Below are 16022 nucleotides of genomic sequence, written 5' to 3' on the forward strand. Positions count from 1 at the left end.
GAATGAATTGCTGTTAATTATCACCGATCGCTTAACAAGCGTAAAGGTTATGGAATTAAAATAAAAGCACCGCTCTTTGTACCAACGTCCGTTCGCCTTCTTACATGATTTTCTGCTGTTAATGTTCGTCGGTGAAAATTTCCCTCTCCATCCAGTCTTCCAAAAAGACCGTTACTGCCGTTGCCGGAAATTCTAACAGAAATATAAATCGTCGCTTGCGCAGGCTTGCCAGAGATCTTATTCGCCTATTCATCGCGATTTCTGTTAAACACACTGCAATCTCATTGGTCCGATCTCTGTTCGTTCGAGCGTGATTTTAGCTACCGCGTCGATTGCTGCGCCGATTCGATATACTTTATCATGGAAGTCGTAATGCATCCATATATATACTGTACCATTTAACGTTTAATTTTTGCTGCATGTTGTATCGTGTTCGCATAAGTTTCTTTCGTTTTCGACACGCTCGATAATTGAGAAAAATCACTAGTTTTCAAATACTAACGGCTGGGATGGGAAACGAGAAAAAGAGATGGTCGGTGAATTTCCCTAGGTAGTGCCCAGGAAACGGCAAAATCGTTAATTTCACAGTTGGTACAACAGTAGGTGGTGTAGGTGGAACGTGTACATAAAACATGTACGTGCCACACTCGTGCAGTCGTTGGTGGTTGCAACCCTTCTTCATGGTCTGTGTAAATATTTGCTATGATTATTCACATAAATCGGCAGTGCGCAAATACTTAACACGGAATTGTCGAGGAGGAACGGTAACCAGCGTTGTATGACATTTGTATTACGTTCGATAACGTTTCCTATTTCTATTTATTCAGACATAATTACGGTCTAGATAAAGTTTTATCGACAAGATGCTCGTACGATTCTTTTTGCATAAAATATGTAAAAGACGGATGACAAATGATGTCCGAACCGCACTAATGTATCTACAAAATATTATATAAAAGTATATTTAATGCGAGATAACGATATAGAATAATTTGTGATCGATTATTGATAAACTGTATACGTGCTGTTTTTTTTTTTTTTTTTTTCATTGTATCAACGCTGCTATGACTGCCATCTAGCGATTTATGGACGTTTATTTCCAGTTTTAGTTATCCTACAGTTCGAAAAAAGTACATACGTATAGGTACATATCCTTACGATGAATCGTATAATGAACAGACCATCATTTATGTTATATATTTACGTGAGCGTTATCTGATAATGGTAATGATGTAATTTCGTTTTACTTCCGTTATCTCTAAATTCGTATTTATCGAGAACGTAAAGTGAAAACACAGGTACAGATTATAATCTGTTTCGTCCGAGGCTAGAAAAGGATGTGACCATTGACAAAATATGCATACGCAGGATAGACCTGACATTCTAAATTTCTAAATTTTTTAATTTTTATAAATCTATTTCAAGAGCGGAAAGAAACGTAGAAAGAAAATCGAGGCTCTAATTCGGAGGATCCGATTTTAGAAATTCACTAATTTATCCTCTTAATTAGCTTTTTTTTTTGCAAATGAAAATTGATCGAAACGAGGATGATGAAACGCTATATCCATCTAGCGGTGAAAAGGAGGAACTAGTTTCTTCGGAAAATGAAAAAAATCATATTTTCCGGGCTATAAATTGAACTCTTGAGCTGTTCATAAATTAAGTTAAATTTAACGCGGATCTGCTGGATTAACCTGACCGATGAATCCTCTAACAGACCCAGGACAAAACATCGTTTTCTCCTTTTTCCTCCTACGAACTTCTATCTCCTCTATGTCTTTTTTACTTGAAACTATTGTTTGTATACAATTTTGTGGATAATGGAGCCATCTATCGGCGAACTAGCGGTACTAATCGTGAAAAGCCGCCAGAAAAGTACCAGTCACTCGCCGACAGATGATACCACTGCGTTCAAAATCACGCACCTTGCATTAATTTACGCGTAATTAAGCATGTAATTACGTAGGCATTGAATTTTTCGTAAACTGTGTTCGAAACTCGAATCGAAATCGTACGTCAACGTGGTTGAGAGTACACGCTTCGAAGTGCATACACGCAGAATATAAATCAGTAACGTAATAAAATTCAGATATGACTATACCGACGTAACACGATAAAACACGCGCATGCCCATTGAAGCTTCGTATAGCGACTTTATAACGAAACCCATGCGAAGAAATAGGAAAGACAAAGAACGACGATGCTCGGAAGAGGGTGTAGAACATTGAAAAACATTGTCGATATATGCTTGCAAATAACTGTTATTAAAGTGATTTGACCTTTCGAGCTGCTGGGTAACTTGCTTCTTCGTGGTAACCTGTACGTATTAAGGATGTCTGCTACGCGTAACGATATCAGAAGAACCGTACGACTCGTAAGCTGCTCTTGAGGTAGGTTTAATCTAAGGTCGTACGTACGATCGTAATCGTTACATACTCCAATTTCGTAGTAAGTGTAGCAACTTCGAATTTTAACCGCCCCCTCCCCCCCAACGATGCTAGATCTAATTCGGCCCGCGGACTAACAAAGAACTCTTACATTGACTCAAACGAGACTCGGCTTCGAATCCAGAGTCGTCCGACGGTTAAATGAATTGTAATTCGCGATTCAGTTATTCAAAAATATGTACATAAGTGTAGACGATATGGCGCGTAAAATTTAGACCTTATACAGTCTTATGAAGTTTTCTTCTCTTTATCTGTTTTTGTAGATATCGGTAACGCTGAACGTAAGCCATCCTGTAACTATAGACAGATCGACAAGAGTAGAGAACGGGGAAAATGTCGTGTTCGAGCGAGCTGTCCCGATCGCAGGAGTATCTCAGCTTTCGTAGTTCCGTCCCGCTCAGAAAAATTGTCGTCGACGCCGACGGCACCAAGGTAATCATTAACGTAGTATATTAATTATACGTGGAAATCGAAGGTTCTGCCTGGTGAGATTACGCTCGAGATAGAGACCTGTAACGATGACCTCGTCTCCGTGATTATTGTAAACAAATCTCACGTATACGGATAGGAACGAAGAATGTTCGTAAGAGAACTAATAAAGGCGGGATTTCCTGTATGCGTGCAACGCACGCGTGCACGTCGAAAGCAGCCTTAAACGTGAATCATACGATGTCGTTGCGAAAACAGAAGCGTGTTCTCCATTGTAAATTTTAATAGTACAAAGGCGTCCGTTGTTTACGTGTTATTCGAGTCTTAAATTGTTTTTGACATGGACGAGCGCACATAAGAAATCCCGCCTTAACTAGACTGCGAATGTTCATGTAAATTCATATATTTAGAAAAACAGATAAACAAACAGAACTTGAGCGCAAATTTTTCTACCTACTAAATGTTAGAAAAGATGTTAAAATTCGTTTATTTTATATTACCGTTGCGCATTTTAATAAGTCTTCAATTTTTTCCACTAGTATAAAATTACTCATACCGTATTACGTTATTATCTGGTTTCTTTTTCGAGATCGGAACATTTATCAATATTATCGTTGATCGGGCAAATTAAACACAACGACGTTCTCTTCGGTCTCTGTTTGATGTGTTTCAGTAGGTAAACATTTAATGAGAATAGTCATACAAATGTTTTTACGTATGGGTAAGAACGATGTGCTTTATTTTAGGGATGGAAAGTATACGATTCTAGTCCAAAAACCGTCAAGTGTCCACTCATATGTCTTCCACCGGTTAGTGGGACGGCCGATGTGTTCTTTAAGCAAGTATTAGGCTTAGCAGCTAAAGGATACAGAATCATATCAGTAAGTTTTATAAATATCGAGATACGATCTTGGCTTGTAAGAAAATCAATTGAGTTAAATTAACTTATGTTTCAGGCCGAATCGCCCGTGTATTGGAACGTTAAGGAATGGTGCGATGGATTCAGGAAACTTTTAGACTACATGGAGTTAGATAAGGTGCATCTTTTTGGCACCTCATTAGGTCAGAACGTACGAACGAAAGTCGATATGAAACGCGATAAGCAAGTATACGTTCGCAGATTTAATCGAAATATCCATTTTTAGGTGGATTTCTGGCGCAAAAGTTCACCGAGGCGAATGCTCATTGTCCTAGGGTAGTGTCCTTGATTCTGTGCAATTCGTTCACAGATACGTCGGTATTTAATTACAACGACTCCGCGGGGGTGTAAGTACTTCGTATCGCTGTGTAATCGTTTGCTGTTTTTCAACAACTATAAAGTCAAACGAATTCATCGTATTTCATCGTTTGTTTCTCGCTTGTTTCGAGATAAGTGGACGTATGACAGGCCGCGATACGTTATCTCGTATATTTTACCGTTACTGTTACTAATCAACTCGAATTGTAGTTTTTGGATTTTACCGTCGTTGGTATTGAAAAAGATGCTAATGGGAAACTTCGTGACAGACAAGGTCGACGGAGAGATCGTGGAAGCGATTGATTTTATGGTGGAAAGAGTATGTATCTTTCGTTTAATATAGATCTCTATATGAATATGTATATCGTTTTTATTCATAGTTGGAAAGTTTAACGCAACCGGAACTGGCTTCTCGATTGACGATGAATTGCGTGAACTGTTACGTACAGCCACAAAAGATATGTCATTTGCCTATCACGATTATAGACGTTTTTGATGAGTATGCGTTATCGAATTCGGTGAGAGAGGAAGTATACAAGTGTTATCCGAACGCAAAGTTGGCACATTTGAAAAGCGGCGGAAATTTTCCATATTTAAGTCGAGCGGCAGAAGTAAACTTACATTTACAGGTACGCGCGGCTTATTGTTATTTACGCGATTGATAATATTCATATTATTAAATGAAAATATATTTATAGATTCATTTGAGGCAGTTCGACGGTACCGAATACGCTGCTTCTGAAAGGAAGAAGTTATAGTGCCGCTAACATGGGATATACGAAATGATTTACAGTTGTCATATCGATATGCATTTTACATATACGTGATTCTCCATTTATTTTCCAAACATCGATCAGTCTGATTTACACGTTATCAATAACGCATACGTACTGAAACGTACGATCACAATAACAATAATCTTGGAACATTTGTCGAATATATTCACCATATCAAATATGCCTAAGAATTCTATACATATAGATATTAATATCGTACAACGTTTATTCTATTTTTATCGTAATGTTTGGGAATGTTCCTCGTAATATTTTCTTAGACAAATATTTATTGACCGTAAAGCCTCTTTGTTTCGAAGATGACTTCGAGATGCTCGAATACATTCTATATCGTCTATCTATCAAACGATAGCACACAGGATATAGACATTTTTACGAAGACGAGTAAACAAAAGTGTTTGTTATACCTAGATGATACGAATATACTCAGTTGGATATACATATACAAGCTAGTGTAAAGTAGTTAAGAAAAGAGGAAGAGACAGACTTTGAAAATATAAATTAAGATTTATATCACGATTAAGTAAACATCGATATAGTCAGTTATCGCATCTTGTATAAGCTTATTCGAAATAAATATAATTTTGTAAAAAAAATGAGAAGCAACCGAGAAAGATACAAACTTGGTATATTTCATTCGATAAAATACCAGCTCGATCAAGGTAGTTCTCGTTGTCTGTGCCGCTTGCCGGTGAACGAACTCTCAGGCTGTGTAAAGCTTGCTAGACCACCTAACTGAGAAACCGTACAAGAACTTGTCCAGAATCGATTTCTCTGCACGCGTTCTCATTCGCGTTTCTCTCGCGAGATCGGATTACACAGCCTTTCCTGTCTACTTACGGGACATTTTTACACTCCCCTATGTATACTACGCACACATTAATCGCGACTATGCACCGAAACGCAGATCTACGTCGTCCGACTCGGAACACCTCAGTTGGCCTGGTTGTATCTTTTTAATGAAACTTAACGCACCGACGTCCACCCTTCTTTGTGCTATATATATATATATAGTTGTCCGATAAAGGGTTTCAAATTATAATTAGGTATTTTATCTTACGCATTACCTACACATGTTGGAACAAACCACATAGAATAGCTCTTTATTTAGAACCGTGTCATTGGTCTTTTATAACTTTTCAATTACCTGTGCTAGCTTAATATTTTATATATAATATTTCTAGTATATCTTACTAAGTCCCTCTAATTCAAATTATTGGCCACTGAACCTTAATTCTTTTAATAATGTGTGATACGTACAGTACCATTCACAAATTATGGAAACTTAGTACAATTAAAATGTTAATAAATAGTATACTTATAATAGATGTAAAATTGTTAGATTTGTAACAAAAACGACCCTCGTCAAATTTCCATCTCATGGAACTTACGTAATATGATGAGTATTTTGTTAAAAAAAATCGGAACGTATCGAATAAGAATGTAAGGCGTTAAGATTTATCTGTCGGAAGGCAAACACGAACAAGTATCGTTAACGTTATGGATCTTTTAATTATACAATTGTATCGATACTCGTCAATGTATTATAAGGAAAATTAAATTGCGCTATATTTTGGTGATTTTATTAATAACACCTACGTTTAAAATTATTCAAAAGTATCCCGCGCGGACAAGAAGTATACATCTATCGTTTAAGTATTATATATATATATTTATAATGCTTCGTGCCTCGCCAATGGATTTTCATTTATAATCTCGAGAGATTTTTTTCGCTCGATAAGATAATAGGTATCGGAAGGCGGTAACGCGTTATTATAATCGTGTCGTCGATTAAACGATAATCTTCAGACCGTGAAGCGGGAAACGGCGCACGTTTGAAAGTTCAGTCGCTCAGGTAGTCACGTCGTGGATAGTCGCGTGTTTCGCTCACGGCCGCGGATGGAATGCGTGTTTAAATGAACCGACTCGTCAGCGCACGTACCGAAGATTAGCCCGTTTCATTTCGTAGTTACAACGACGAAACACGTACGTTTCTTCCTCCAAACGTAATTGTTCGTGTAAATCCGTCGATCCGTGATCCTTTTAAGAATTCTTTCGAATTGCACACTCGCGAGTTAAAGTGCGTGGTGTTCGCTGAAAGTTCGATCGCACGTTCAGCGCGTTCTAAACGATCGATACGCGACAGGAAAAACGGAAGAGGCAAAATAATCGCGAAAAACAAATACGATCTCATCCGGTAGCAACGTAGCTGCCGAGGAATTCGATACGGTGACATGTAATCGTGAAACGTTTTGTGGACATTTTCACTACGATTCGTCAACGATTTCATGCTCCTCGACGGAGATATCCGTGTTTCTTGCGGCCGATCCTACCGACTAACAAGCTTTCCACGCGTGTTTCTTCGAAGTGTATAGCCTTAAGGGGAAATTGTGACCACGAATTGATTCGCGGGTGAAAGGAAGGCCGATCGAAACCACTTCCTTAAAAATATTGGATCTCCGTGAAAATAAGTTCTTTCGCGGCTTTTGCCGCGTCCAGTCGTTGTTAATGACAGACTCTGCTTACACAGCGTTCGGATATTGCTGAGTTTCGATATTCATGCGCGTCTTGTGGCTTCCGGCGTCGTCGCATTAAATAGATCAACGCTTGAATGGAAGTAGCAACAAGCAGATGTAAGTTTCAATTCGAAGATGGAAGTTTCTGTTGAAGGACGTTAACGTCGTAATAGTTATGTTCTTATAGTTTGAACGTTAGATAACGAAGGAAGACTTTTGAATTACAAACACAGACGCGTGTGGATAAGAATAGTTGCAATTGTAAATACAAAGTTGTGTCGTGATATGTATCTATAACTAATTGGAAGTCATTAAATACGTTCCGTTTTAATTCGAAGCTCGCAAGATAATTGTACGACACAATTATTGCGTTCTCATGGCATAAGTATAATCGAATTATCCCATTTCATCACCGCAAAAAGATGTAGGTAATCGTAGACAGCGTGTAACTTACACCGTTGAGTCATATATTGTATTAATATTTGATCCTATCGCCTTCCATTCTATTTTACAGTTGTAATCAATTACCATCATATACATTTGGGGCATTGAGAATGAAAATGAAGTAAGCTACGTTGTTTCTGAATGTGAATTCATAGGATTAATTCAATCCGTTCAGTTGTATTAGTTATACAAATGTGGCGGAATTTATCCTCTTTTTCAAATCAGACTCAGACAACATAATGAAATTAGTAATTGTATCGAATATTCTGCGCTCATATCTATTTTATACAACGAACTGCTCAGTTTCCTGAGTGTATGTATATACGATCCTCGTCAAAGAGATAGCCCAGGTGTGCTATCTTTAATTTCTCAATGACGCGTGTGAAGTTTTTCGTCTGTAACGTATAATATCAAAACATTATGAGCTCGGAATGTGCGGTTCGTTGAAAATAATTAAAAATATTATGAGGTTTAGTGTGTAACAAAAAAAAAAAAAAAAATTGTTTTATTTTAAAAACGAAATGATAGCACACTATGTTAACGTGTTTAGAAATTGCTCGGTAGTTCATGATCTATCAACGAGTATGAATTACAGTACAATATTATATAAATTTGTAAGTATGGGACGCGGAAGAAAATTAAACGAGTCTGAAAAAAAGGAAATTCTTGGACTAAAACAGCAACAGTTATCAATAGCAAAAATATCGAAAGTAATAAGAAGGAGTCGTAAAGTAATACAGAATTTCTTAAAAAATATTGAAGATTATAGGAAAAAGAAAAGTACTGGTCGGCCGTCATCGTTATCCGATCGTGATAAGGCCAATTTTGCGTGTAGTTTCCAACTCGCAGTTAATGCAAACAACTAACGAAGCAAATAATGGAAAAATCTAATGTTAGTGCCAGTGTTTCGAGTGTTCGTCGAGTTCTACTATCCTGCAAAAATATTAAGAGGCCAAAATTGAGAAAGAAATCTTCGTTAACAAGAAAACACAAAGTAGTTTACGCTTTGCAAAAGAAAGAGTGCATTGGAAAAAGTTACAATTTATATTGATTGTTATTTTCTTATTGTACATGTGCTATCATTTCGTTCTTAAAATAAAACAATTTTTTTTTTTTTTGTTACTAAACGTCGTAATATTTTTAATTATTTTCAACGAACCGCATATTCCGAGCTCATAATGTCTTGTTACACGCGTCATTGAGAAATTAAAGACAGTGCACCTGAGCTATCTTTTTGGCGAGGAGTGTACATAAAGATTCAATTCGAGTATTTCATATTTCGAATGAAACGTTCAAACGAACATGATCTAATTTACAGAGGGACACGTACGAAAAAATGGAGAGTCCTTTGTGTGATTTCAACGAATTCACTTGAAGCGCGAACACACTGAAATTTTCTTTGTCTTTGGAATCGTGTCAAGCTCGTCGATCGAATTTTTACGAAAATGGAAAACATGGAGGAGCGGTTTCCGTTGTTGGAGAGGAAACTAAGTACCTCGACGAAAATCGCTTATGCTTTGGGACACATTTTCAACGACCTTACTGCCGCCATGTGGTTCTCCTACACCCTTATCTATTTTCAAAGGGTGGCCCTACTGGAACCGATCGTTGCTGGTGCTCTCTTACTTCTAGGTAAACGATTGTTAAATTTTTAATTCAGAAAAACCATACGAAGAAGATGTTAAAAAAAGTTAAAGAGCTCGTGACAGAAACGCCTCTCCAGTAAGTATCTTTAACGCTTGTTTCACAAGTTTCAAGTTTTGTCGACAAAATCCGAAAAGATTTTGAAGAAGAGTCAGCGAGAAAAGTTGCATCGACAAATTTGAGAAGCTAAAACCGAAAATTGAAATCTTTCCTCGAACGTTACAGCAGATTTTCTTTATTTTTAAGGGCAAATCGTGGATGCCTTCATGACTCCCATCTTCGGAATACTGGTCGATCAGTACCTAAAGAGGAAGATTTGGCACATAGTCGGCTCGGTGATGGTCACGCTGTCGTTTCCAGTGATCTTTGGTGGCTTTAGTAAACCGTCAAACACAAATATCATGCTCGTCTACGTGTTGAGCATCGCTATATTTCAAACTGGCTGGGCGGCCGTACAGATATCGCACTTGTCCATGATCCCAACGTTAACGAATTCACTGCTGGCACGAGCAGATTTAACTGCAATAAGGTAACTTTAACGTCGTCCTATGCAATCTTTTCTCGTTATTTATAGAGACTGTGAACGTTATGGGGTACAGGTATTCCGCTCAAGTTGGAGCAGCCGTTGCGGTGTTCGTCGTTACGTGGATTGTTCTACCCACGAACGAAGAAGCGATGGTGCGATTGGCTGAACAGGATAGTTATAAATTTAGAGTGAGTAGTTCGAATTAAACTTATCGGAAACTGTCTAAATTACGCGTATCTCGTTGACAGGAATATATTGGACGGAAATATACGTTCCTTGTTATCGTCGTACGCTCTTAATCGCCCTTCGAGCAAAAAATTTCTAACGGAGAGAGCAGGGCTTAAATCTCTCTTCGTCCTTTGTGTAATTTTCGAACGAATAGTTTCTATCGTTAGGCAATTTCTTAAGTTCGAGAAAAGTAGGAAAGAATCCTTACTCGCACGTGTGATATCTGACCTTAATTTTACCGAATGTTTATATGTACAACGTAGTATAATAATTATAAATATAAATGGAATCTTCCGGTACAGGAAATAATTTGATCGAGATACGAAAGTATTAACGAACATCTTCCTTTTCAGAATATCGTGTTGATTTTAACATCGATCGGTCTAGTGGCTACTACGCTCTTCCACGTATTTCTAAAAGGCAACCTCTTAGAGAATTCCTATTTGCACAAAGGAAATATAGAAGAAGCTAGAAGATTATTCGATAATTCGCAAAACGATCGAAACTCCTGGGTCGGTACGACAATTTTATTAAGAGTGGCTATGTTGTACGTAGCCAGTAGACTCTTCATTACGTTGGCTACCGTGTATTTACCATTATACATAGAGGAAACCGATGTTAATGGAAAACAGGCACTAGCTACCGTTCCCCTGGTCTCCTACGTATCTTCGTTTATCGCTGCTTTGTCATTAAAATATATTAATAAATCATGCGGGACAAAGGTGTGTATATTACACTAAAATGCACTTACTATCGCTACTATAGAATAATTAAGCAGGAAGTACCATTGTAAAGAGAATATTTTACTGTTATTCAGGTATGTTATTTATTGGGCACTTTAATTGGAATACTTTCTGCAGTAATTACGGAATATGGAGGAAGTTCAGCGGCAGTTATATACACCGTCGCGATTCTAATTGGGAGTGGAAGCTCGATTACAATGGTTACGGCCTTAAGTGTGACTGCAGAGATAATTGGTCCACGAACGGAACGAAGCGCTATCGTCTATTCGATCGTGACTTTCCTTGATAAAGTGGTTACAGGATTGGTTGTCATTTTTATTGAGAGATGGTGAGAGAATTGATATTTTTCAGACTGATTTTTATCAAGTATCGGAATTAAGCATCGCAATCGTGCATCAAAAACATAAAACTATTTTATCGCACTGCTTTTAGGAGGTGCACGGAACCGGAACTTTGTCCAAATTACAACAGAGACACCTTGGCACTTGTTTGCGTCCTCTCCATGTCCTTGGGGCTCGTCACGCTATTTTCTGTTTCACGATGTTTAACTTAAAGATGTCGATAAGAATTTCATAAGACAGCAAAGATCGTTTCTACTCCTGTGATCCTCATAAGTCTCATCTTATAACCAAAAGTCATTTCATTTTCACGTTTGCCTACCTTCGCGCAAAGAAACGTACTGCCAATGAAATTTTTCCGATAAAGCTGTATAACACGATATTATTAAAAAAAGAAAAAAAGCAAATAATAATAAAAAGAAGAAAGAAGACCTTATACGCAATGCGAATCTGAAATCGATTTGAATTTTCCCGCTTATTATTTACTCGTACGATAACGTACACGTATGGAGTCGTCTTTATCGATGCAGCTGCTATTTCTATAGATTCTCGTACAGATGTCGTCGCAGGGGTGCGGCATGCCCTTGGAAATTTCCAACAAAACGGACCGGCGTGGTGGCAACGCGAGGGTACGATGACCTGCTTGATTTACGCGTTACGTGGCGAATCGTGGTTGCGTTATAGAACGTAAGGCGAGATCCGTTGAATTCTGTTTGGCCGTTATGCCTCGTCGGAGCATATAGCACGGTTATGGTATGGACCCAACGATAGAGTTCGAGCAAGGTTCGGGAAAAGGGAGGGGGACAGAGACGAACAAGCGAGCTAATCTCAGGAAGAGAGACGGAGAGGTCGAGGAAAACGAGAACGAGCGAAAGTTGGAGCGAGAGGGAGATAGCGTGCGCGCGAGTTGTCTCTCCGTAGAAAGAAAGAGAGAGATAGAAAAGGAAAGAGGGACCGAGAGAGGAAGGTAGAGCGAGAGAGGGAGGTTCGCAGTGGAACAGCGGCGCCTTGGTGGACCACGAGGCAACGACAAACGGCGCATACATCGCCTCGTGCGAACATGGCCCGGAAGGTGCGCGCGAGGCTACTGCGCAGAGTCTTGTTTTGCTCGGCGGGACGAGGGGAATACGGAGGCGGACGCGCGTTCACGGGGCATGGCGTGGTGCGCGTTCTAGTAAACAACTTGTGTGCGACTCATGCGGGGAATCTGCGTCCCGAGTAATCGTGATTTTTCTGGTGAACAAACGCGATACGCCGGCTCAGAATGAATAGCACCGCACGCGGATAGATCGTTCGCCGTGTGTCTCGCGAAACACGGTCGCGTACGTGGTATTTTAGTGCGGTTTAACCAAGTTCGTCGGTCTCTCTGAGAACTCGACCACGGACAACCTCGTGTGTTCCTCTCTCTCTCTGTGCGTATGTGTTTACGTGTGTAGTGACTGATACGCGTGTTTACATAGAACAAGTGTTCCCGGTGTTGACCGATATCCAGTGTCATCAATCGACTTTCGATCAGTCTACGAAGTCGAAGACGTTTCTCGCCGGCGAGCATCCAGGATTCACCTTTGTTCCACGTTGACACGGTAAGTGAATTTCATGGTATTTTCTTTGATAAAACGCATAGCCACACGAGTCGTTGGATTTCGGTCACGGCGTCGTCGTATTTATCCAACAACGCGGCCTACGTTGTATTTTACGAGCAACACGGAATCGGGCTAAACAGCGAATTCGGAAGACGCGTGTTCCTTATCGTCTACCGCCAATGCCTTTTGTGTTCAATGGAAGCTCGGTATTCGAGTCCTCGTTTCACCAGGACTCTTTCCTCCTGCACGAATGCGCGCCATATACACAGGACAGTCGAATCGAGCATTCACTTTGAACGCTGCTTTCGATTCTCATTGATCGTCTGTTTAGTAGTCGCTGTCAGTGGTCTGGTCACTCTAGTCGGTTGGACTCGCGGCGCGCGTTCCACCGTTTCTCCCGTCTAACGCGGTAAATAAACGAACGCATAAACGAAAGCATCGGAGGCGTAGCGAACGGACGCTGGTAAACGCTTACGAATAAAGATGTAAAGGAAGTGCGCGATCGTTTACCTCGGATGTTGCATGACATACCATCGATTATAGATATATCGTTCGTCCGTCGAGTTTCCTCTAAGGCTGGATAAAGATCGATTCGGCCAAGCGCGGTGAACGAATCGGATGGTTTCGCGTTCGAGTGTGTCCAAACGATATCAACGATCTGTGCGATACTGGCGTCGACAAATGTGAAAATCGTGCGCATATGTACTTGCAGCGTGTTGTCTTCGTGGGGTGAGTAGGGGAATCAGGGTGTAAAAATGGCTCGGCGAGAGGAACAGGGGGAGAATAAGATAGACAGAGAGGAACAGAAGAAATGGAGTCTAGCCAAGGGAGCGAGAAGGAAGGAAATAAAACAGTGGCGCACGAGAGTTGGTCGGAGAGATCGGGAGCGGTGTGAAACACGCGATCGGAGCCGATGTTGATCGCCCTCCTGGCTAGTTCCTCTGTAAAAGGTCCTCGGAACGTCAATAGGCAGAGTAGCGCGGCTATATCGCGTTCTACGTTATTTCTCTCTTTAGTCACTGACCTCGCGGCTGCTCGGCCAACCTCGTTTCGTCGCCACTCTCGCCTCCTTGTTTACCGCTCTCGACCGATTCCAACTCGACCTCCACTCGGAAGCTTCCTCTCAGCTTCTGCCCGTTTCTCCTTCTGCTTACTGTCTCTCTAAAAAAAAATTCAAGTGTTTGCACCAATAAGAAATCAAGTCTAATATTTCAGTCGTTCAGAAGGAATCATTGATCAACACCATAATTCGAATAATATTTATGTTTGTGAATAACCGAAGAAACGGAACCTAAACGAAGATTTCTTTCATCTACCGAATATCGTAATGGATATTTTACTTTCGGTGTTTTATACGTGTCTTATGTTGTATTACGTGGATTCCCTGTATTTTTGCATCTTTGATTTTGCCGTGAGCGAGTCAATATCCACGCTAGAGGAATTATTATTGAAATTGAGCTCGCACGGGAAAAGATGATGACAAATTTATATTTGATAATTTTTTGATTTTAACGTCGGCTAGATATTGAAAGGAAAGATACAGCTTCTATGTTTAGACGCGCAAACGTTCGTTACTACGAATATTCGTTAACTATAAATTATAGCACGTTCGAGGAAGTTATTCGATTTGAGCGTGCTTTTGTTGCTTCTCCTTTATTGGAACAGTTTCTTCGCTTGATCTTTTTCAAGGATTCTTTTTAAACTTCGTTTCCTCCTCACCGTTTCACGTATCTGTACATATCTATAACAAGTTTAACAGGGACAACATGTTTATTTGGAAATAGAGATTAGACGAGCGAGTTTCAGTTTAGAGTTTGTCGAATAAATAAATAACTCCAATATCAAATAGCTATGAAAATGATGCGAATTTCCGAACCTATTCCATGTTTTCGATACTTGTTTACACGCTCGTTAAACTGATTTAGATTCACTGCGACAAAACGCAGCTTCTACGAGCTCGAATGATAAACGAAACGACGAGTGCGTCTGACGGTCGAGCACATCTACAGTGACGATGATGTTGTTTTCGCCGTAGATTTGGATGAACGTTTGAAACGTTCTAAATCCTAATACAAGATCAGTCGCTGAGAGAAGATTATATTGGAAATCGTGGATTATTTGTATAAAGCTACGTAGAATAACCGCGTCCTATCATAAATCGTTCTTCGCTTCTTCCAGGGAAACAATTTATGTAGTTACAAAGACTCGATTCTCGGAGTGTTTCGAGATTGGCTCGGCGACAAAGAGCAACGAGTTCTTTTACGCACGACCGACAACACCCTGAAAAAGCAACGAAGATCGAGACAACTTCGTTCGAAGACGACAAAGATGACGATGTTTACATCTGGGCGGCCTTGGTTGTACCGGGTTATTGTAATCGAATATACAGGCTTCTCGATGCTCTGATACATACTTACTTACTTACACACCATGGCGCGAGAAAATATTCCTTCTGTGAAACGATTTATGCGTTACTTAGTTCCCAGAATCATTCGTTCTCTGACATTTCAAAAAAGGATATGGATTTCTCGAAAATCTTTCCTTTTCTTCTCTCTCTCTCTCTCTCTCTCTCTCTCTCTCTCGATTTCAAAGACTGCTATCGAATTAATATTAGCCGATAATATATTACCAAATTAATATTATGTAACGAAAGGAATTTCCTACGTTTCTAAGCAGAAGTTACCTACATTTTTGTAAAAATTATGATCGTCAAGCTGCCAATGTAGAATACGTTTCACTGTTTACTAAAACCGGACGTATCAATCGCAGAAATATATACTGCTAGTATAACGAATCAAATAGTTTAAGTGCTCGATATTACAATGACTTTCAAAATTGTTGCAGCACCCTTTTAAATTGGATAATTTGTTTAAAATTGGGCTTCTTTGACAAGCTAGTAGGATTCTACTACTACTATTATATGATATATCAAAAAAAAAGAGAGAGAAAAAAGAAAAATGTTTTGAAAAGATTGAAATTGGTCGGAATCGCGAAGAAAGAATTAAAGGTCAGATTTTTTAACTTTTTTAATCTACGCTTGTAACGAAAATATAAACAGCACATTTTCAACATTTATATCAGTTATATGTATAT

General features: G+C 39.4%; 2 protein-coding genes and 1 long non-coding RNA gene across 4 annotated transcripts in view; 2 read left to right on the plus strand and 1 right to left on the minus strand.

The window, feature by feature from the left end:
- Window positions 1-1902: 1902 nt before the first annotated feature.
- LOC139988741 (maspardin) lies at window positions 1903-6499 on the plus strand. The gene is made up of 8 exons (XM_072006462.1): window positions 1903-2390; window positions 2711-2879; window positions 3623-3757; window positions 3833-3938; window positions 4022-4142; window positions 4324-4432; window positions 4494-4742; window positions 4812-6499. The coding sequence occupies exons 2-8, from the start codon at window positions 2781-2783 to the stop codon at window positions 4869-4871; spliced, it is 879 nt and encodes a 292-aa protein (XP_071862563.1). The 5' UTR covers window positions 1903-2390; window positions 2711-2780; the 3' UTR covers window positions 4872-6499.
- Window positions 6500-6731: 232 nt separating this feature from the next.
- LOC139988738 (major facilitator superfamily domain-containing protein 12) lies at window positions 6732-11581 on the plus strand. 2 transcript variants are annotated; one of them, XM_072006456.1, is made up of 7 exons: window positions 6732-7540; window positions 9186-9499; window positions 9758-10040; window positions 10111-10225; window positions 10619-10987; window positions 11083-11336; window positions 11441-11581. In XM_072006456.1, the coding sequence occupies exons 2-7, from the start codon at window positions 9313-9315 to the stop codon at window positions 11559-11561; spliced, it is 1329 nt and encodes a 442-aa protein (XP_071862557.1). In that variant the 5' UTR covers window positions 6732-7540; window positions 9186-9312; the 3' UTR covers window positions 11562-11581. The 2 variants fall into 2 exon arrangements, with proteins under 2 accessions (XP_071862557.1, XP_071862558.1); XM_072006457.1 differs by having other exon boundaries at window positions 6732-6893.
- Window positions 9731-16022, minus strand: part of LOC139988747 (uncharacterized) — a 161453-nt gene continuing 155161 nt past the window's right edge. The window contains exons 3-4 of the long non-coding RNA XR_011800197.1: window positions 13954-14090; window positions 9731-13870 (exon numbers count right to left, since the gene is read on the minus strand). This is a non-coding gene — a long non-coding RNA (uncharacterized lncRNA). The remainder of the gene's footprint in view (window positions 13871-13953; window positions 14091-16022) is intronic.

The sequence above is a fragment of the Bombus fervidus genome, chromosome 7 (genome assembly GCF_041682495.2).
Source record: "Bombus fervidus isolate BK054 chromosome 7, iyBomFerv1, whole genome shotgun sequence".
In the NCBI taxonomy this organism is placed as follows: domain Eukaryota; kingdom Metazoa; phylum Arthropoda; class Insecta; order Hymenoptera; family Apidae; genus Bombus; species Bombus fervidus.

Bases quoted from the DNA above. Each gene is read 5' to 3' on its own strand.
- LOC139988741 (XM_072006462.1), top strand. From the start codon at position 2,781: ATGTCGTGTTCGAGCGAGCTGTCCCGATCGCAGGAGTATCTCAGCTTT. The intron at 3,758-3,832 runs GTAAGTTTTATA...CTTATGTTTCAG, and splicing joins AAGGATACAGAATCATATCA to GCCGAATCGCCCGTGTATTG. The intron at 4,433-4,493 runs GTATGTATCTTT...TTTTATTCATAG, and splicing joins TTGATTTTATGGTGGAAAGA to TTGGAAAGTTTAACGCAACC.
- LOC139988738 (XM_072006456.1), top strand. From the start codon at position 9,313: ATGGAAAACATGGAGGAGCGGTTTCCGTTGTTGGAGAGGAAACTAAGT. The intron at 10,226-10,618 runs GTGAGTAGTTCG...CTTCCTTTTCAG, and splicing joins AGGATAGTTATAAATTTAGA to AATATCGTGTTGATTTTAAC. The intron at 11,337-11,440 runs GTGAGAGAATTG...CACTGCTTTTAG, and splicing joins GTCATTTTTATTGAGAGATG to GAGGTGCACGGAACCGGAAC.